The sequence below is a fragment of the Dermatophagoides pteronyssinus genome, unplaced genomic scaffold, assembly GCF_027571235.1.
Source record: "Dermatophagoides pteronyssinus isolate colony J.1.1.1.1 unplaced genomic scaffold, Derpt_VIB-CSIC_2022.12 sq0020, whole genome shotgun sequence".
NCBI classification, from domain to species: Eukaryota; Metazoa; Arthropoda; class Arachnida; order Sarcoptiformes; family Pyroglyphidae; genus Dermatophagoides; species Dermatophagoides pteronyssinus.
In genome coordinates, this window is record NW_027461544.1 from 368,103 (window position 1) to 388,739 (window position 20,637).

At 29.9% G+C, this 20,637-nt stretch overlaps 4 protein-coding genes across 6 annotated transcripts; 1 reads left to right on the forward strand and 3 right to left on the reverse strand.

Moving 5' to 3' along the window:
• Positions 1-1,988: 1,988 nt before the first annotated feature.
• LOC113790915 (uncharacterized) lies at positions 1,989-11,500 on the forward strand. 2 transcript variants are annotated; one of them, XM_075822804.1, is made up of 7 exons: positions 1,989-3,320; positions 6,763-8,550; positions 8,623-8,787; positions 8,889-8,906; positions 9,032-9,271; positions 9,340-10,221; positions 10,287-11,500. In XM_075822804.1, the coding sequence occupies exons 2-7, from the start codon at positions 6,939-6,941 to the stop codon at positions 10,508-10,510; spliced, it is 3,141 nt and encodes a 1,046-aa protein (XP_075678919.1). In that variant the 5' UTR covers positions 1,989-3,320; positions 6,763-6,938; the 3' UTR covers positions 10,511-11,500. The 2 variants fall into 2 exon arrangements, with proteins under 2 accessions (XP_075678919.1, XP_075678920.1); XM_075822805.1 differs by lacking the exon at positions 8,889-8,906 and having other exon boundaries at positions 1,990-3,320.
• Positions 11,501-11,646: 146 nt separating this feature from the next.
• Positions 11,647-14,244, reverse strand: LOC113790954 (RNA polymerase-associated protein RTF1 homolog). The gene is made up of 2 exons (XM_027340662.2): positions 12,696-14,244; positions 11,647-12,640 (listed from the first exon to the last, which is right to left on the reverse strand). The coding sequence occupies exons 1-2, from the start codon at positions 14,099-14,101 to the stop codon at positions 11,818-11,820; spliced, it is 2,229 nt and encodes a 742-aa protein (XP_027196463.2). The 5' UTR covers positions 14,102-14,244; the 3' UTR covers positions 11,647-11,817.
• Positions 14,245-14,348: 104 nt separating this feature from the next.
• On the reverse strand, positions 14,349-16,491 carry GCS2beta (glucosidase 2 subunit beta). 2 transcript variants are annotated; one of them, XM_075822812.1, is made up of 7 exons: positions 16,349-16,491; positions 16,068-16,280; positions 15,511-16,003; positions 15,359-15,449; positions 15,202-15,288; positions 14,778-15,133; positions 14,349-14,712 (listed from the first exon to the last, which is right to left on the reverse strand). In XM_075822812.1, the coding sequence occupies exons 1-7, from the start codon at positions 16,449-16,451 to the stop codon at positions 14,457-14,459; spliced, it is 1,599 nt and encodes a 532-aa protein (XP_075678927.1). In that variant the 5' UTR covers positions 16,452-16,491; the 3' UTR covers positions 14,349-14,456. The 2 variants fall into 2 exon arrangements, with proteins under 2 accessions (XP_075678927.1, XP_075678928.1); XM_075822813.1 differs by lacking the exon at positions 15,202-15,288.
• LOC113790953 (ubiquitin carboxyl-terminal hydrolase 8-like) lies at positions 16,349-20,574 on the reverse strand. The gene is made up of 4 exons (XM_027340661.2): positions 19,923-20,574; positions 19,124-19,835; positions 17,240-19,056; positions 16,349-17,173 (listed from the first exon to the last, which is right to left on the reverse strand). Exons 1-4 carry the CDS (start codon positions 20,021-20,023, stop codon positions 16,891-16,893), a joined length of 2,913 nt encoding a protein of 970 aa, XP_027196462.2. The 5' UTR covers positions 20,024-20,574; the 3' UTR covers positions 16,349-16,890.
• Positions 20,575-20,637: the final 63 nt, after the last annotated feature.

A 20,637-nucleotide genomic window follows, 5' to 3' on the forward strand; every position in this document is an offset into this window, starting at 1 on the left:
AAGAAAGAAACAACAACAACAACAAGAAGGACAAAAACATCATCACGATGATAGTCGTCATAAGGATGTTTGTTGAAGATGAATGCCTGCATGCAAGCATACATACATCACCAAATCATTCCAAAAAAAAAAAAAAAAAATTCACGGAGGGAGGAAGATCATCATCATTACATAGACAACAACAACAGAACAACAAACATTCAAGGCATTGTGCCAACTGGAAAAGCAAAAAAAGAAAGATTGGGAATTATTTTTGGAATCTTTCATCCCGAAATCGAATCATCATCATCATCATCATCGTCAAGAATTTTAGAGAATTCACCACCACCATTAATTCTTTATTTTCATCTTGACGAAAGAATATAAATGTCGCATGTTCAATTCTCTCTCATTTCTTAAATCAAAAAAAAAAAAAAACATCCCAACCAACCAACGCAAAAATGTCATAGATACATATGATGATGATGATGTTTATTGTTGATGTCAACAAGTTTTTTTTCATCTGCTTGTTGCACATATTATTCGGAAATTCCAGAATTTTTTTTTCTTTTCATTCTGTCAAATGACTAAATGAATTTCAGTGAAACTTGGCATCAAGCAACAAGCAAAGAAAAAAGATTTTTTCCATTTTTTCTCTAGATTCTATAAAGGGAAAAAAATCGTCAAATGTTTTTTTTTTTTTTGAACAAAGCTTATCCATCAATCTTTATTCCCTACCTTCATCCTTGTTTTTTATTTTTGGTTGTTTGGATGTTGCAACCAAATGTAATGATGCCATTGATGATTTGAATTCCAAAAAAAAATGGAAGCGCAATTGAGAATTGAAAATTCGAATGGCGCATAATCAAAAAAATGAAATGGAAAAAAAACCTGAAACATGATTTCACATAAAGACTGGTCTTTTTTTTTGGACGAAACATACAAAACAAAAAAACAAATCGCGTTACATACAGGCTTACCATTTCAATGTTATTATGTAATCATCATCATCGATTGTAGGTATGATGATGATGATGATGATGGAAAACTTGTGGAACAACCAAAAACCAGCTAGCCAGTCATCCAACCAAACAAACAACCAGCCAACCATTATCATTATCAATAACATCGTCATGATGATTTCGAATTGAAATGAAAAAAAAATTCCAAAACCCGCCCTGAAAATCTTGAATGGTTTTTTTTTTTTTTGGTTAGCTGTGGATGTTTGTCGATGTTTGATAATGTTTGATGATGGTGTTGTTGATCCATTCAACCATTCGTGAATCGAAGAGAAACAAAAACTTCGAAAAGGCCAAGGTCGTTCGTTTCGCGTTCAAGCATCATCCATCCAAAATTCAAACAAACAAAAAAACGATGCTCAAAATTGAACGAACCTAAAAAACAAAAAACAAAAACAAAAAAAAACGATAAGAATGATAAAATACGAATTACAATAATGTACATTTCCGGTTATTTGTTTTTTTTTGTTAAATAGAAATTCAAATTATGTAACCGGATGTATCACAACAAATAAAAAAGATTTTTCAGTTTCAAATGAACAGATTTGATTTAGAATAATCTTATGCAACAATCATTTTTTAGCATATTCTGGCGTCAAACCAAACAATCGAATGTTTGTTGATATCAAATTCGAACGTTTTTTTTTGTTGATGTAACGTCATCTAATGACGATATCCTTTTCCTCCTCCTCATCCTGGCATAGTGTTCGAAACCAGAAAAACCATACCGCGCAAACATTTCTGACAAAAATTGAATCCAAAAAGAAAGAAATCAACAAAGAACCAAGCAAAGCAGCAAAAATCATTTTGTCGTTTTTTGTTTGTTTGTTGTCACAATCATTATCAAAAAAAAAAAAAAAAAAAAATGAACCATATAGGCGGAGCCATCTTCAGATATTCTTCGTCTTCTTGTTGCACGTTATCAATAATAATCATAATCATCATCAAAATGTCTCTGTGTTTGTATGACTTTTGGTGTGTTACAGAAACGCATTTTTGCAAACAAAAAAAAAAATTATTTATTGCCCCATCATCATCATCATCACCACCCAAAACCAAACCAAAAAAAACCAAATGTGCACATGTGCCAAAACCAGAAACGAGAAACGAGAAAAATTTTTTTTTTCTGATTTTTGAAATGAAACGAAACAACATACAAGTCATCCATCCGTTCTGTGTTCTGTTTCGTTGAGAAAAAGCCATACCATGGTTGCAACACACACACACCATTTACCATCACAATTACAAATTTTTTTTTTGTTGTTTTGATGATATTCTTCTTCCCCGATACAATAGCATACATCCCAGGAAAAATGATGATTCTTCAACAATCCTCACCCTCACACAAACCATCATTATTATAATATTTAATACAGATGACGATGCATAAAATTTCGAAATAAAAAAACACCTTCTACACTTTTATAGAGAAGAAGAAAAACAAAATCGATAAAAATATTGAAACGTCCCAGAAACATTTATAAAACCAAAAAACCAGCTCTTCCTCCCTCCCTCCCTCCACACTTTGAATCGAATGTGCAGATTGAAAAAAAAACATTCGAAAACAGGTGGCGCAACAGGTCCCATTTGTTTTTTTTTTTTTTTGCATGTGCAAATGTGTATGCTGTGTTTTGCAGACGTTAAGTTCTTGTAAATGTTTTTTTTTTTCATTATTCATCATCATCACCGCCACTACTACCACCACCAAATTCGATATACCAAAATACCATTACCATCATCATCTATCCAACATCTATCCAACAACAACATCATCCAAAACGACCAAAGAAGGGAGAGAGAGAGAGAGTTCTGCTTCGTCAGTCGTTTGAAAAAGAAAAAAAAAATATTCCAACAAACACCACCATCAACCAATCTCATCTCATTCAATCCAATCCAGTAAAAAACTAAACAAAAAACAAAAATGTTCTCATGAAACATCGGTCGGTATCATCATCATCATCATCAACATTCGTCGTCATTCGAAATTCGATTTAGTTATTCGAAACATCTTTGATTTTGCCAAAAAGTTCGAATATTTTTCTTTGCTTTTCTAAAAGAAAACCAAAATTTGTTCCTGGAACAAATTCTTTTGTCCAATCAATAATCATTGATTTTGGGTATTTTGTTTTATCATTTTGAATCATCATTTTCTAAACAACATGATAATCATCATCATTTGATGATTAAATCACGTGTTTTTCTTTTTCTGGTTTCATCATCAATCGGCAACAACAATTTTGGATCTCTAATCAAATGAACATTTTCATTGCAATAATCAACCAACAGAAAAATTATTGATTTTGAACATCGGATAAATTTCCGGTAAGTAAATTTTTTCTATTTTTGTTTGTTGAGAAATTTTCCGGTCAAATGCGAAAAATTCGAATTTCCAAGAAAAATTTCGAATTTCCAAAACGCTGTGTACCTTTTTTTTTCTTGAATTTCCTTTTTCTTCTCGATTGTTGATCGAAGACAATGACATCGAACACTGTACCATAGGAATGTTTGATTTCACATCTTTCCTTTTTTTTTCATTATTTTTGCAAAATTCGGCAACATTACTCACCATCTATTCAAGCTAACCGGCCGATTCTACAATCTGCATCGGCAATCCATTGAACTGAGCTGAAAAAAAAGTTGATGATTGCCCATTGCTCCAATAGAGTGAGCAAGTAAAAAAAAGAGAGATAGATATAGAGATATTAGAGAGCGAGAGAGGTTTTTTTTTATCGAAAAACGGGCGCGACCAGTTGGTAAGCATCAAACAAGTGTTGCTTTACTATTTTTCTAAGTGTGTGTGTTTGTGTGTTTGATGCAAGGAATGGGAAAGGAACATTCACCAACAAACGATAATAAATGGTACCGTCCCGAAAAAGAAAAAAAAATTTGCTTTCAAAATTGAAATAATAATGATTTTTGGAGGTCGTCGAACGCATGACCGGCCTAGGAAGCTTTTATTTTTTTTTGTTTCGAGTTTTTTTTTGCAAATAGCGATCAAGTCAAGTGTATTGAGTGTGTATGGTTCGAATGTTTCATGCTGACATCGATTATGACTGACTACCACGACCACGACGGGTCGGTTGAATTGGTCTGCTGTGTTTTGTATTGGTGAAATGATGAAACAAACCAAACCAAACTAACCAATAGAGCAACAGGTGACATCGTCTTTTGTCGACATTCAATAAAGTCAAGTGGTGTGTGTATTTAGTCTGTGTCTGTGTGTTTCCCACAATGTTTTTTTAGTTATTATCAAATGGCAATGGTAGAGGTGGCGGTATGTCCAGGTGATATTATGGCAGAGACAAGGGGATAACACACCTGTTGGACTTTTTTTGATTCGATCGGTCGATTTGATTTTTTTTTCTGATTCGTATGATGTATGATCCACAACAATCTCATAACAAAAATCAATCGATCGATTTTTTGTTTTGTTTTGGGTTGAATGGTTGGTTGGTTTGTTTCGTTTGATATTGATCATCGACAAGTTCGATGGCTGGATTGATCTTGTTGAAAATTTTCAATAAAAATATCCACCATGAAAAATGGTCATGAATAGAGAATGAACAAAAACGAGTAAAAGGAAAGATATCATTCGAAAAAATTCGCCCGGATTAGATGATAAAAACGCCATTAGTTGTAGCAGTAGTAATGGTGGTGGCTGCCAAAATGGTTTTTTCCCATCCATCCATCCCAACCAAACAATAATCTTGACATTCGATCGGATAAGAATTGAAATTTTTATTCGTTTCGTTTCGTTTTTGTTTGTTGCTTGGATATCAAAATAGCTAACAAAAAAAAATCTCAACCAAAATGAAGCCGACGCCTCATTTTGTATCCTAGATTTTTTTTTGTTGGTTGCAATTTTGCATCTCAAAATTACCAAAAAAAATTTTTATGAATGTTGTCGTGTATCACTTGTGTAACCTTTTATAATTTTTTTTTGTTTTTTGCCATTGAAGAAACTTTTGTTGAATTTTGATACCAGAAAGAAAACTTTTTTCCTTGTTCAATAAATAATTAGTATAGTCATGTTTGAACATCATCATATACTTTACTGTGCTTTGCTTTGGTGGTGAATCTAATACATTTTGAAGGAAGTAGTCGATCTTGGATTTCAATTTTTGTCTTTCTCTTTCTGTTTTGCTAATTGCCCAATTTTGTTTCCATTTCAATTTTGTGAAAAAAAGAAACTTTTTTTTCTTTTTTTTGATTATTTGATATTGATTGGTGATGATCATAAATCATAAATGGATCAGTTCCATTGAATGTGTGATGGTAACATTTATATCGATTTGATAATGAGAATGAGATAGGCAAAGACTTTGTACCAAAAAAATTATTTTGGATCCGATTCAAAAAAAAACCATTAAACAAGCAATTCATATCAATTTTTTAATCAAATAATGATGATCCGATGATGAAACGAAACATCTTTTTTCTAATTTCATTTTTTCCCCCATCTCTTTCTTTTCGTTCAGTTTCCCTCTCATATCTATCAGAATGATAATTTTTGGTCTTTTTTTTAACCAGAAATTCGGTTATATTTCATTTTCATTTTTGTTCAAAGTTAATAAAACTTCACCGTAACGTATACATAGTAGTGAGATAGAGATAGTGTGAAACAACATCCTTATTTCATTTCACATTTTTTTTTCGTTGTTTTGTTCAATGATTTTTTAAAGCATCATTCTCGTCTCATTTTTTGCTTCTTCGTTCGTTCGTTCGTTCTTCATTGTTGGTTGTTCTTGTTGGGAGAAAGCATCATCAAATTATCAAAAAAAAAGTCACGACTACAACAACGAACGAATAAACGAAGACGACAATGACGATGACAACGGCAAATGATAATGTGTGTGTGAAGACCAAAATCTTTGTATGTATGGTGTATGGATGGATTGATGTTTGGTTGGTTGGTTGGTTCGGTTTGGTTTTTTTTTTTTTTGGTTTGGTTGGCGTATATGGTATGTGTATGTATGATGCACATATGCACCAAAATGATGATCGTTTTTCGCGTTTCATCCCACCAAGAAACTCTCCATGATGATCATGATGATGATTGTGAGGAGGATGATGACGGCGTCTTTCGTTTTTCATTTCATCATTTTCTTTTCTTAATATTCGTTCATCATCATCGCATTACCAAAAAAAAAAAAAAAACCATTGCACCGCAAGCAATGTGGATTGTGTGAGTCGAAGTTCTTTTATTTTCTTCTCTGGTTGATCATTGTCGTTCGTTCGTTCGTTTTTTTTTCGCTGGTTTATCTTTCGAAAAGTACCATTGTAAAAAAAATGTTCTAGTTTTTCTTTTTCTTTTTTGCTATACTCTCCCCCTCCTCCCACCAATAAGTATTTGGTTTGTGGAAAGATATTTCAAATAAGATTTGCACTAATATCCAAAAGATGCTTTCCATTTTTGTTTTTTTTTTTTTGTCATCATTTATTTCACCGTCATCCAAGATTTTTTTTGCATGATGTTTCTATTTTGAATTTTGATTTTTTTTTTTGTTGTTGAAAATCTTTCCACGTTCCTCCCATTCGTTAGTCTTTAGTATATTCCTGGTAATTTTTTTTTTTAAAGAAAAATTCATATGCCAAGTGTTAAATGGTGACAAATATTCAACATTGGTAGATATTTTTCCCGATTCTGAAAAGAATTTCTTATTTCTTATTTTCTGGATTTTTTTAAAAGAATTTTGCCATTATTAAGATTATAACCTTGTTTTAATTTTGTGTTTTTTTTTCTTTCTTTCATTTATCTACATAGAAGAAATTATACTTAGATCTCCGTAAATAATTCAAAACAAATCATAAAATGCCTTTTTTACTTAATCCAATCATCTAATCAAATTGATCAAAAAGAGAGACTGTATTTGAATTTGGAAAATTTTTCACTTATTCTTCAAAACAAAATTGAAATCTGATCAGTGAAAGCAAAACAAAATGAATTGTGAACCGACAAGTCTTTTAGCCGGTCATCATAATAATCATCATCAACATCATTCATCATCATCAATTGAATCATCACCATCACAACAACCATTACCATTAACAATATCGAATGAATCACCAATTGGATCATCACCACAACAATCAAATGATTGTGATGATCCATTTGATGAACAAAATGGTATTGAATCATCATCATCATCATCCTCATCATCAAATGAAGATGAATCATTATCGGGTATGAATTTAACAATAAATAAATCAAATTCAAGTACAAATTCAAATATCAATGGTGTTGGTGGTGGTAGTTCATTAATATCCAATCAACATAATTTAACAAAAAGGCCTTCACTTATGAATCATAATCAACAACAACAACAACCACATCATATCAATGTGAATGTTTCATCATCATCATCACCAATACAATCATCATCATTTGATACAAATAATAATAATAATAATCGAAATAGTCATAAAATAAAAATCTCATCGTCCGATTTTTCACCATCATCACATAATAATAATAAGCAACAACAGCAATCACAACGTAAATCAAAATCATACCATTTTAATAATAATCGATTATTTGATAATAATAATAATAATTTATCAATAATGAATTCATCATCATCAGATTTAACACAATTATTACTTGAATATAGACAAGTATTATTGGATGTACTTATTAAATCAATGAAAATGAATAACAATGATGATAATAATAATAATGATGATGTAAACAATAATAATAATAATAATGATACAAAAATTCATAAAGGAATAATATTACCGGTTAAATGTCAATGTGGTTATACATCAGAATTAAGTAAACAGATAACACGTACATCAACATATGTACATCAATTGGAATTAAAATTTCGTGCATTTTTAGAAACAATGAAATCAACAACATCGACAACAACCGCAACAACAACAACAACATCAACGTCAAATGAATCAAATCGTTATACACCTAAACGTCCATGGTTTATTGATTCATCATCGGCATTTACTGGTGGTGGTGGTGGTGGGGGTATAGCTGATTTAAGTGGTTCGGGTTTAATTGGTTCAACAAAGATGTCTTTGTTGGATAAGAAAATATTTCAAAGAATGTCTACGAAAGATAAACAACAACCAATTTCATTATTTTCTGGCAATAGTAGTATCAATAGTAGTCTAAATGATGATGATGATAACGATGATGATGATTTAGATATTGATTCGGATATTGATGATAATAATATTGAAAATGATAATGATGATAATAATCTATTGGAAAATCTTACCAATAATAATAATCTCATGTATAATGATGGCAATAATTCAATTGTTGATGATATTATCGGTGCTGGTAGTGTTGGTGGTAAAACAATATTGGAAGGTTATCTTAAAAAAATGAATGAAATAACTAAAATTCCGAGTGAAGAATGTTCAGATGATGATAATGGTGATAATAATAATGATCTTGTTGGTGGTGGTGGCGATCATCATCATTCTCATCATTTAATGAACAAAAATAATCAACAACAAAATCATCATCATGATGATGATGAAGAAGAACCAGATGGTTTATCAATTGCGGCCGATGAAGATTTTCATCGAGGTTTGTTTTTTAATTTGGATCGATTTTTTTTCTTGTATGTCTAACAATTGCAAAATTCTTACACGAAATTAGGACCAGGAAAACGTATCGATCTTAAAACAAAAAAATTAGTCGTACAAATGAATATGAATGGTGCAAGCTATACTGATATTAGTCGTCAAATTGGAATCAGTCGTAAATCGGTTCGAAGAATAATATCCAATTATAAAACATTTGGTTTACTTGAAAAGAAAAGAGGTAAGATTATTGTTAAATTTGTTTTTTTTTTTGATTTTGAAATTGTTGTTGCTATCATTTGTATAATTCATTCCATAAATTCCAAACAAAAAAAATCATAGAATCACGTAATCGTAAAGGTATGCATGTTCTTTATAAAAATATATAATTAAAATAATAATTAGTTATGAAAAAAATGTTTTATTTTTAGTTTTAATATTCTAATTATTGATCGATTTTCTTTTTCTTTTTCTTTTATTTTCAGTATCAACGAATGGCAATTTGAACAATTCAATAATAGCTAATAATAATAATAATAATGGTGGTGGTGGTGTCAATATGGCTAATATTCTTAATGGTCGAATGATGGCCGATTCTTATAATGATTTAGCTAATAATGATGATGATTTAGATGATGAAAGAGAAATGATTGTCGATGATAATCAAGGTGGTCATGGTGTTGGTGGTGGTGTCGATGATGATGATCAAGATTCGGATGTTGATGGTTTGTTTTCCGGATTTTATAATTGAATTCATTTTATTAATCTGTTCAATTTCATTTACTTTTTTTAGATAATCATAATCATCGTCATGTAAAAAATGAAATGGCAATGAAAAAACAAGAAATTGATGCAAATTTTCTAAATCAATTATCCTTGTTTCAAAAAGCAATGCAAGCATCACAGCAACAACAACAACAACAACAACATCCACAAATAAATAGATCTTCATCAAAACGTAATATGAGTCTTATTCAACAAGTACCATATAATCATCATAATAAATCAACAACAAATGGTTCACATAATAATAATAATAACAATCATCATAATCGATTATCGTTGATAAAGCCACCGGATCGATATAAACCTTATGATCTCAAAGTTCGACCTCATAATAGCAATAATAATAATAATAATGGATCAAATAATGAATCATTTGCCACACAGCAAATACATCCTACACATCGTATCTCAAAATCGCATCCAATTGTGCCACCACTTCCACAATCAACAAATATTTATTCGAATGTACAACAACAACAAAGATCATCGCATCAAAATCTAAAATTGTATAATAACAATCATCTTAACAATTCAAATAACAACAACAACAATAATAATAATAATAATCATTTTGAACGAGATAATGAAAATTCATTAATACGACATCCGAAAAGTAAATCAAATCGTCAACATTCTGTTGATATGTCTTTCAAAGAAAGTTTGACCGTACCAGAAGCTGATAAAAATAATAATACAACATTGAACAATTGTAATGTAACGATAACAAGTACCTCAAAACCAGCTTTGAATGGCAATTCAAATCAGCCATTAGATTTGGGTAATATTACCATACCACAAATACCTGCATCGATGGTCGATGGTTCTACTGATTCAGATGCTAATCTTGTGCCGAAAAATTTTATCGATGGTCAATTTCCAGCTGGAATCAGTAAGTTTTTATTTTTTTTGTCTGCATAAAATCTGATTGCTATAATGTTATTTTTGTCATCACAGTGAACTCACTGAATCCGAATCGTGCCACTAAATTGACATTGGAAGATTTCAATATTGTATGGCATTTACGATCTCAACACTGGACACATAATCAGATACGAAAATATTTTCAACAAAGAGGAAAAAGTATTTCCAAATCATCAATATCACGCATAATGAATGGTAAACAACGAAATTTTCAACAATTTTTCAATGTTGTACCATCAAGTAATACAACTTATTGAAAAAAGCGATGTAACTGATAGTTTGAAAAGCGAATCATTATTTTTTTTTTCATTATCATCCTTATGTTCTCACGCTTCATATTGCTCTAGCCATTATTAATATTTTATACACTTTAAACAAACGTGCATTCATTGTGTGCCTCCACCATTCACTTCACTCACATCATTTTCATTACTATTATGGTGAAATATTTTCTCATCAAAAATAAATCAAAACATTCATATTCTCAAACCATCAATTCATCAAAATCTCATTAATTATAATGATGATGATTATGAAATGAGACTTAATTTATTTTAATTATTATTATTATTGCTCACAGCATTAATTTCATACAACAAAAAAAACTATATACACACACACCTCCCACATGATCATTTGAGCTTGTTGATTATTCTAAAAATTATTATCAGAATTTAGATTGTGCATTTGTTGCAATAATAATTTGTTTCACTCACCATACATTGTAAAATAAGTGACAATTGAATGATGCCAACAATTCTTCAATCACAACAAAAAATTCACAAAAATCATTGTTTTTTTTTCTTGTAAATATTTTTCTTTTCAATTCTAACAAATTCATCAGCTTTTTTTTTTTGTTTCTGGTAAATTTTAGTACCTAACATATAGCACATCCATTTAACACACACACTCACACACAAAGTGATTCATGATTGAAAATATTCTTTATTTCTATTCAATCACATCTATCTTTTTTAATTTTTTTCCTGGGCCCGGGCATTTTCTCTGATTCCATTTCCACAATGGTATTAGATTGTGTGTAATCATTTTTGTTTTTCATTATGATTTCTTTCTTTTTTAATCATATGAAAATCTTTTTCTTTCACAACAATTTATTTCTGTATTTCAATTCATTTTCCTATTATTATTATCATTATTATGAATATGATATGATTATTTTATTGATTTTTTCCATTCAAAAAAAAATACTTAATTTATTACTTTAAGTAAAATCTTTTTTTTCGAAACTCACTAAAAAATACACACATTGTCAATTTGAAATTTGAATTTTTTTTTAAATTTATTCATAAAACTAGATGGCAGCACAGTACGCTTACCATTCACAAAATTTGCATAAAATCAAAAACAAATTACCATAACACAAGTGCAAGTATCAATAATTTCAAAAATTTTATTTAAAAATCATTAAAATCCCTACTTGATCGGGAAAGGTTGAGAATTTTACATGGATAGAATTACGAACAAAATAAAATGGCCTAAAATTAATCGATGATACAGATTACAAAAAAAAATGGATGGGGTCATGAATCGATTAGAATACAGATCAAATTAAGCCTTTTTTCTTCTTATATTCATCTAGATTCAATGAACGACGATTTGTTCCAGAATTCGGTAATGGATTGGAACGAGCGACAGAAAATCCATTCGGTTTACTATTGGAAAGTCCGGAAAATAATAACGAAGAATTCTGGCTCGATATCGATGATGAGTTATTATTGTTAAGTCCAAAATCGAGAGTTTCGAAATCAATTTTGATATCAAAATCATGGACACTAAACATGTCGGTATTATCTTTATCATTTTGGCTGGAACTATTCGTTGATTTGCTGTGATTATTCTGACTTAGTCCAGATGAAGCAGTGTTTTTATTTGTATTGATTGAATCAAGCGTATCATTATTTTCATTGGATTCTGCTGAATTTTTTGAAGATTTTTGACTGTCCGTTTCTTTAGATGATTGTTCATTCGTCTCATTAGGTTGTGATTGATTTGATTGTTTGTTCTTATTAAATACATGGATCATTGTAGGAGCACATTTACGCCTTGTGAATGGATCATCTTTCTGATTTTGAGCTTCTTTAGCTGATTCAGCAATAGCACGTTCAGCTTCTTTAATATTACGCATTCGGTTACGTTCATTAATAAATGAAATCGAAGCAATACTTTGTGTACGTTTTTTGTCTAATTTCTTCGATTCCTCTTCAAGTTTGTCGATTTCTTTGCTGATTTCTATCGCTTTGTCGTGATCACCATTCATTTCAGCAAATTCTTTATCTTTCATCAATTGAGTCTTTTTCATTGCAAAATTGGTTGGCTTATTTTTGAACCGTTCTTTTTCAGCCACGATCAATTCGATATCTTCATTACTGTAATAGAAAACCTTGATGTTATCAATCCAGTTTATTAATGAATTCAACTTACCTATAATTATAGTTGATTGCTTTTTGTATATCAGCTTTTTTACGTTCGACCTGATCTTTGGTTGGAAAGTCACATTTATCTGCAATCATTTTCAAATGCCATTGTTGAAATTCACTCTCAGTGAATTCAGAATTCGATACATATTCTAATCGAAATACTTTTTCAGCATCATTTGCATGTTTCAATTTGATTCCTTTGTTTGTTCGAGTTTTACCCAATGTATAAATTTTGGCCGTTTCGACAATATCAACAATTTGACCAACAATATATTGTGATAATGAGCTATTACCGACACCGATTCGAACAAATGCATGCATAACAGTATCACGAAAGAATGGTGCATGACACCATTTTTCCATTTTAAATCGTGATATACGTATTGAATTTAAATGTTCAATTGTAAAATCAAATTGTTCAATATCTTCGATATGATCGGCAGATTGTTCATTATCCCAATCATCTTTATCTCGTTTATTCGATTTTGTTTTTGTATCGACATCACTATCATCCGATATTGATGAAGAGGATGAAAAATCTTCTGATGATGATGATTTTTTACGATCTTTTTTCGATATTCTTACATCAGAATTTGAATCATCTGAATCGGATGAATCCGAATAAACATCGGTAGCTTTCAGTTTTTGTTTTAATTTTTCTTTCTTTTTTTCTCGTTCAGCTTTTAATCCTTTCATAGCATCTTTAACTTTACGTTTATCTTCCATATTTCTTCTTCGTTCAATACTACGTGATGCTGATTCGGTGAATGCTGAATCAAAATTTTTATCATTTTGTTTTTCATTAGCTTTTTTCTTCATTTCTTGTTTTTTGGCTAATCGTAATTTACGTTCAATTTCAAATCTTGTACGTAATACTTCACGTTTTTCACTACGATTGAATAGTTCTTGTTCACGCTCTTTTTCAGTCATTTGGGCTAATTTTCTTTGATCTTCTTCATCGCCCATTAGATTTTCATCAAAACCATCGTTGAATTCTTCATTTTCATCATCACTGAAATCTACTTCACCTTCTTCTTTTTCTTCGGAACTATTTTTCTTCATATCATAATCATCATCAATATCATTATTATTATTATTATTATCATCATTACTATCATCACTAGCACTTGAAGCTGTTTTCAATTTCTTTTTAACCACTTTAGTTGGTTGTTTTTTTGACGACATTTTATTACGTTTCGATTTTGTTTTACTTTTCGGTTTAGCATTCCATTCACCATCATCACCATCATCCGAACTGCTTGATGAATCTGTGGGTATGATTTTTGAAACACTTTTCACATTTTTCTTACGAGCTTCGACAATTTTATCCTCATCAGATGAAGATGACGAAGATGATGATGATGCTGAAGAAGAATCATCGTCGGAAGATCTATTTCGTTTTTTAGCCATTGATCGAGAAATTCAAGTTGAACAAAAAAATACAAACACAATTGTTATATTAATATTGGATTAACCGGTAAAAATTGTGTATGTTGGAATCAATGAATCGAACGCTTTAAGAACAAAAAAATGACTCAAATCCACAGCCACAAAAAAAACCAAAAGGTAAGATAAATATAAGACGTTACCGAATATTTGGCGAGCACAAAGAGAATCGAAAGCGCCATCTATTCTGAATTATCAGAACAAATAATAATTTTAGATTTAAATTGAACAAATTTTCTTTTTGATGATCAAATTAAAAAATTGATTAAAATGATAATAAAATTATTTAAATATACAGTGATGATGAAAGTGAAGATGATCATAGTTCACTATGTTCATGGACATTATCGGTTGATTCAAGTATAGATTGATTGAAAACACAGGCAGCTGGTGATTTAAATTCAAAACTATATTCACATCGATTTGGTTCGGATGCACGAATCAATTGATTATCATCACCACAGCTAATATGTACAATAACAGATCTTGCCGGTCCATTCCAACATTGTGTACCGCCTTCCATAATGAAACGTTCATAATGATTTTGTTCCGAACCAATCCATTTTCCCCAACGTCTACAATTATTTATAATTAGAATCAATTAACAAGGATAATTGTCCGTAAACGTTTTTTTACTCACCCAAGATTAGTTTCTGTTCCACCGGTTTTAGAACGTTGTGAAGCCGAATCAAATGGACATAGTTTATAAACGTATTCATTTTCGTCCAATTCAAAACATGAACCTTTTAATGCCATATATTCACCATTCGGTCCAAAATCTGTTTCTAAAACAACTTCTAATTCACGAATTTTTGTTTGAATATCTTGATATTGTGCTTCGGCTTGATTATATTCATCGCGAGCTTTTTTAGCATCATCTACAAGTTTTTGTGTTGATTCATCATATTCCAATGTAACCGATGTGGATACAGTACTTTCAGCTGGAATCGATGGACTTTCCGATTCATGTTCGATGTCATCAGATTCTTCTTCATGCTAAATAATAAGTCAATTGTTATAAATCATCATTATGGAAAAAAATAATCATGCAAAAAAAATCATACATCAAGTGATTCATCTTCATTCATAGTCGTTTCAGGATTAGTATCATCAGTTTGATATTCAGAAGCTTGTTGTTGTTCTACTTCATTCTATTCGATTATTAGTATAATTAGTATAGAAGCAATTAAAAGCCGTTTAAAAAAATTAAATTTCACTAACCTGTGGTTCATTATCGATAATTGGTTTGACCATTGGCCAAGATGATTCGATGAATGTGGGTAAAACAAGCTGTTCCAATCCGTTTGAAAAAAACTGAGGGAAGAAAAAAAAATTTTAGGAAAAATTATTTAATTGAATCGAATGAATAGCATAATTTGGCTTCATCATCCGAAACAGAACCATCATTATCTCGATCGAATCCTTGATAGGATTTCAATTCATCCAATGTAATGATTCCATCAGAATCGGTATCAAGTTTTATAAAAACATCTGAAGCTTGTTTAGTTTCTTCAATTTCTCTAATTTTCATTTCTTCTTCTTCTTTTTGTTTTCGTAATTCTTCTTCTTTGGCTCGATGTTTTTCAAGTGCTTCTTTTTCCAATTCTTCGACCTGATTTTTCGCTTCAAATTTTTCATTTTTAACACTTTCTACTTCATTCATTTGTGATTTTAATGTTTCTAATTCTTGTTTAGTTTCATCAATTTTTTGTTTAGCTGTTGCAATATAAGTTTGACGAATTTCATTGCCTTGTTTCATTAGTTCCAAATATCTTTCACGTTCGATACGCATTTGTTCACCCAATTCTAGACAATTATTTTCACATTTAATTGAACTATTATATTCATCACTTGCATCACAACAATCTGACAACAAAGAAAACTTGATTAATTCAGCAATTTATTGCAAATGACAACAACAACAACATACCACAAATACCATCATTTACACGTGATGATGGAATTATTTTCTCAACAAAACCAATGTTTGAACAATGAAAAACACCATTCGAACAAGCACTAGTACCCGGTTCATCACTACCATCATCACAGTCACAATAATCATCATTAACTAATAAAAATGGTATCGTTGCCGAACCATCCAAACATTGAAAATCTTTACCCGGATCATAAAATGATTTTTCTAATATAAATGAAATAATTGATTTGATTTGAATCGAAAGAGAATCATTTAGCATCAATCAAACTTACTTGTTAACGGTACACCTCTAGGCCTAAGTACTTCGGTTGTTCCATTGATAAACGAATAATTAATAATAAAACAAAACAAAAATTTTCGATAATCAAATATCATTGTTCAATTTATAATTTTTTTTTTGGTTTAAAAACGATATGTGTTTTGATCAATCAATGAAAAAAAATCGAATCGAACAGGGTTTCTTTTCAATTAAAAATAAGGACACGTTTTGTCTGTGTGTTCGAAATGAGTAGACATATTAAGTCGAAATAGAACATTTTTTTTCGAAAAAAAAAATTTAACCGCAAAATTTTAAAATTTTTTCAAGTTTTTTATTTTAAAATTTAATAATTATAATCAAGTCAATTTACACAGTGTTTTCGGGGGTGACATCGGTAACAAATAATAATATAATAAATAAAAACCAAAAAAAAAGAAAAGGAAAATCAGATAAAAATTTTTTTGTTCAATCAGCCAAAATCATAATAATTTTGTTTTTAAAACATAGGAGTTTTACCATTATTTAGCTCGTTTAATTCAATCAAAAATCATTGATTCAAACGGATCTATAAAACAAAACATAGGCATTTTGTGTAACAACATCCCCGGATGACATTGGTGATACATCTTGATCATCATAACGATGCCAATCAATATTTAATTCACGATTTCTTGAATAAGCAACATAATGACCACCTTCTAATGATCCGAAATGATTAACAACACCATAAAGACTAAATAAACGTATTTCATTATTAGCTGTTTCAATTTTTAAATGTTCAATAGGAAAATCAACAAACGTTGATATTTTTTGTCGCCACATTCCATCATATGTGAATCTTTGAAATAGTGAAAAAAAACAACTTATTGACATGAAAAATGGATAAAAAAAATACAAATCTTACCTTTTTAAATGAATAATCAGAATACGTGGTAATCGCCAAATATATGTACATTTTTGTGCATTTCTTTTCTGTCTACAAGATTGACATTGCCATGCAACTTCATTCGATAATAATTCACCACGTACAAATAGATTAATACAATTTTGTAATGTTGTACGGCCAACATTTTCCGGTATTGGTAATGTAAGACATGTAAATGCTTCTAATGATTTTGATGATGTTTGACAATGCAGACAAGTTAACGTACTAACAATTAAACCTTCAAATATATCACTTATAAATGAATTATTTCGTCGTATATGTAATGACCAAAATGTTTTGGCTGCATCAGCTATTGATAATTTATCATAAAAATTTGGATCTTTTGAAATTGGATCATTAATCTGATTATCTGGTTTACTTCGATTTAAATCGGCATGTAATCGATCTAAAAGTCGAACTAAAAATTCATGTGCATCTTGTTGTTTATAATCAATAAAATCAGGTATATGACGACTAACAGCACATTTAAAATCTTTTGGTGAAATATGTTTAAAATTGGATGGATAACGCATCTGTCTGAATAATTCGATTAATTCAACGGTTAGTTCACCATTTGAACCAAATTTTGAATTTGGATTTATATGAACATTTCCGGCAATTAAAAATTCATAAAATTCTTTTGTATTTTTCAAACATTGAATGATTGCATTCATAAAACATGTATTGCCTAGATTTCTTAGTCCAGCAATTCTTGCACAAGAACTAAATTGTGGACTAAAATCACGAGTTTTTCTTGAAAGATTATTTGCAAATGATGGTTTTGCTGATCGATCAACCAATGGTGTTTGTGTTGAAAATTTCGGACTAATTGAATTCGTTAACGGACTTGTTGTATCATTATATTGAAAATTTTGTTCAAATTGAGCAATATTCGGTGATGATAATGATCGTGATAGACTACCAGATGAGAATGGTTGATTATTATGATGATCATTTTTGTTATTATTATTATTATTATTAATATTATTCATTTCAATTGGTTTTGATATAGAATTTGTTATCGATTCATTATCTGAATCGCTATCATTTTGATTGTGATTTTGATGATTATTTTCATAATCGGACATTTCTTCATCCATTGGAAATACTTCAATATTTTGTTCACGTACATTTGATTTTGTTTCAATCATCATATCTGAATCATTCAATTTACCAACAGTAAATCCATCAGCATCATCATTGTCAAAAATTTGTTTATCACCTTGATTATTGCCCAGAATGCCATTTGTTTTGGTGGTGGTGGTGGTGGTTCCATTCTGTAATGAAGTAAGTAAATGAGCTGGTTTAGGTGGAAGATTTGTTCGATTGTTGGCTATAGGTAATTGATTATTTGAATTAATTTTCATATCTGATTTTTCCGATATGACAGATTTTATTATCGTTTGATTTGTACTATCATTTAATGGTAATTTTTCACGAATCGGTTTTGATGATCGATCTGGTATGATTGGTCGTGCAATACCCGGTATTTTTATCGATTTATCATTATTATTTTCATTCAATGTTGGTGACATAATTGATGATGGTCCATTATTAATTATTATTGATGATGATGATGTTGATGTTGGTTTATTATTATCATTATTATCTTCATCATAAAAATTATAAAAATTCAATTGTGGTTTAGGTTTATCGAATGATGATAATGATGTTTGATCATAATTTGTTATTGAATTAGGATTTGTTGTATACATTGGATAAGTAAGTATAAAATCTCTATAACCACCTTTTAATAATAATGGTTTATTTTTAATTTTATCAGGTGATTGATCCCACTGTGATATGGAAATATAAATAAAATAAATTAAAAGGTTAATTAGAATCAAGAATATCAAACATTACCTTCCAAAAAGCATCGGCCAACAAACAACATTTAAATTTTTTATCAAATTCATTTGTTTTATCATCAACAATAATAACCATATCCATTGAACGTCTACGTTCAATACCATCTTGTACAATACCGAATGATATTTTCTTTTTCAATTGTGATAATGTTAAACCGGCTTGTATTAAATTTTCCGGAATGTTTATAATATTAATCTCTCCATTGGTTGTTAGTTTATTTGCTGCAATTGATGATTCGGAAAATTGTTCCACCAAACGTATATCGATTATTAAAATTTTATTTATTTCAGACATTGATTGTATATGTTGAATTAATTGTTTACAATCAATCGAACGATAACATTCATCATCATCATCATCATCATCATCATCATCCATATGAATATTATCATCGATAGGATCAATTTTAACAGCATTTCCAGGTATCGATATTGGTTGTTTAAATAATTGTGCTTTACGATCTTCATAGGATTTTTGTTTTTCAGCATAACGTTCCGATAATTCATCCGATAAAAATTGCATCTGTTCCAATACTTCTTTTGCTTTATTACCAACAGCTAATAAAAATTTTTGTTTATCATTTTCATTATGTATATAACTAAGTAATGTTGAAAAACGATAGTAAAATAAATAGGCACGTTCACTATCACCTTTATGTTGATGATTGATTGCTTCACGATAAAATTTATTTGCAAATTCAATTATTCTATCATCATCATCAGAATAGGAAAAAAACAAACAAAATCAGAAACAATTTTTCGAAAGGAAAAAAATGAGCAAAAATATCAAATACCTTTCGATATTAGTTTTACCAAATTTTGGTATTTCGGATCTTTTTTTCAATTCATCCAATGATTTGGCTAAATGAAGTTCTTGTTTAGTAGCGGATGGCATTGTTTTTACTGAAATAGTGGTTGTTTTTTTTTCGTTTAAGATTCTTTAGAAAAATTCTATGTTTATCGGCGTCACATATTTTCTAAAATCAAAACAGAAAAATACCAAAAACCAAATGACAACAAACACTACGTTGGTTGACAAGTTATCGATCATCAGCTGAAAATGATTAAATCATCATAATCAATATTTTCAATCGAATCTTAATTTTCAATTAATTAAAAAAAGTTTGTTTTCACAAAAAGAATAAAACTATGATGATGATTTCGATTTTTTTAGGACTATGTTTTCAATGTTGTTTGTTGAACAACCAAACAGCACAAAAATACGACGGTATAACAACAACAACAAAATGATGTTGATTATCAATGGTAAACATTCAAGATGATGATGAATAACAACACACCGCCACCACCACCACTATCAACACAGATACATTAAATTTTCATTTAAATTAAATGAAAAGTGAAATTAAATGGGGAAAAAAAGAGCAGCAAATCCTCACATAAACACAACAAGCAAATGTAAGAATTGTGAAGAGTGGTGGTGGTGGTGGTTGTTGTTGTTGTTTTCTCCCTTGACTTTAACATTTTCTCAATTGAAATTGAGTGTGG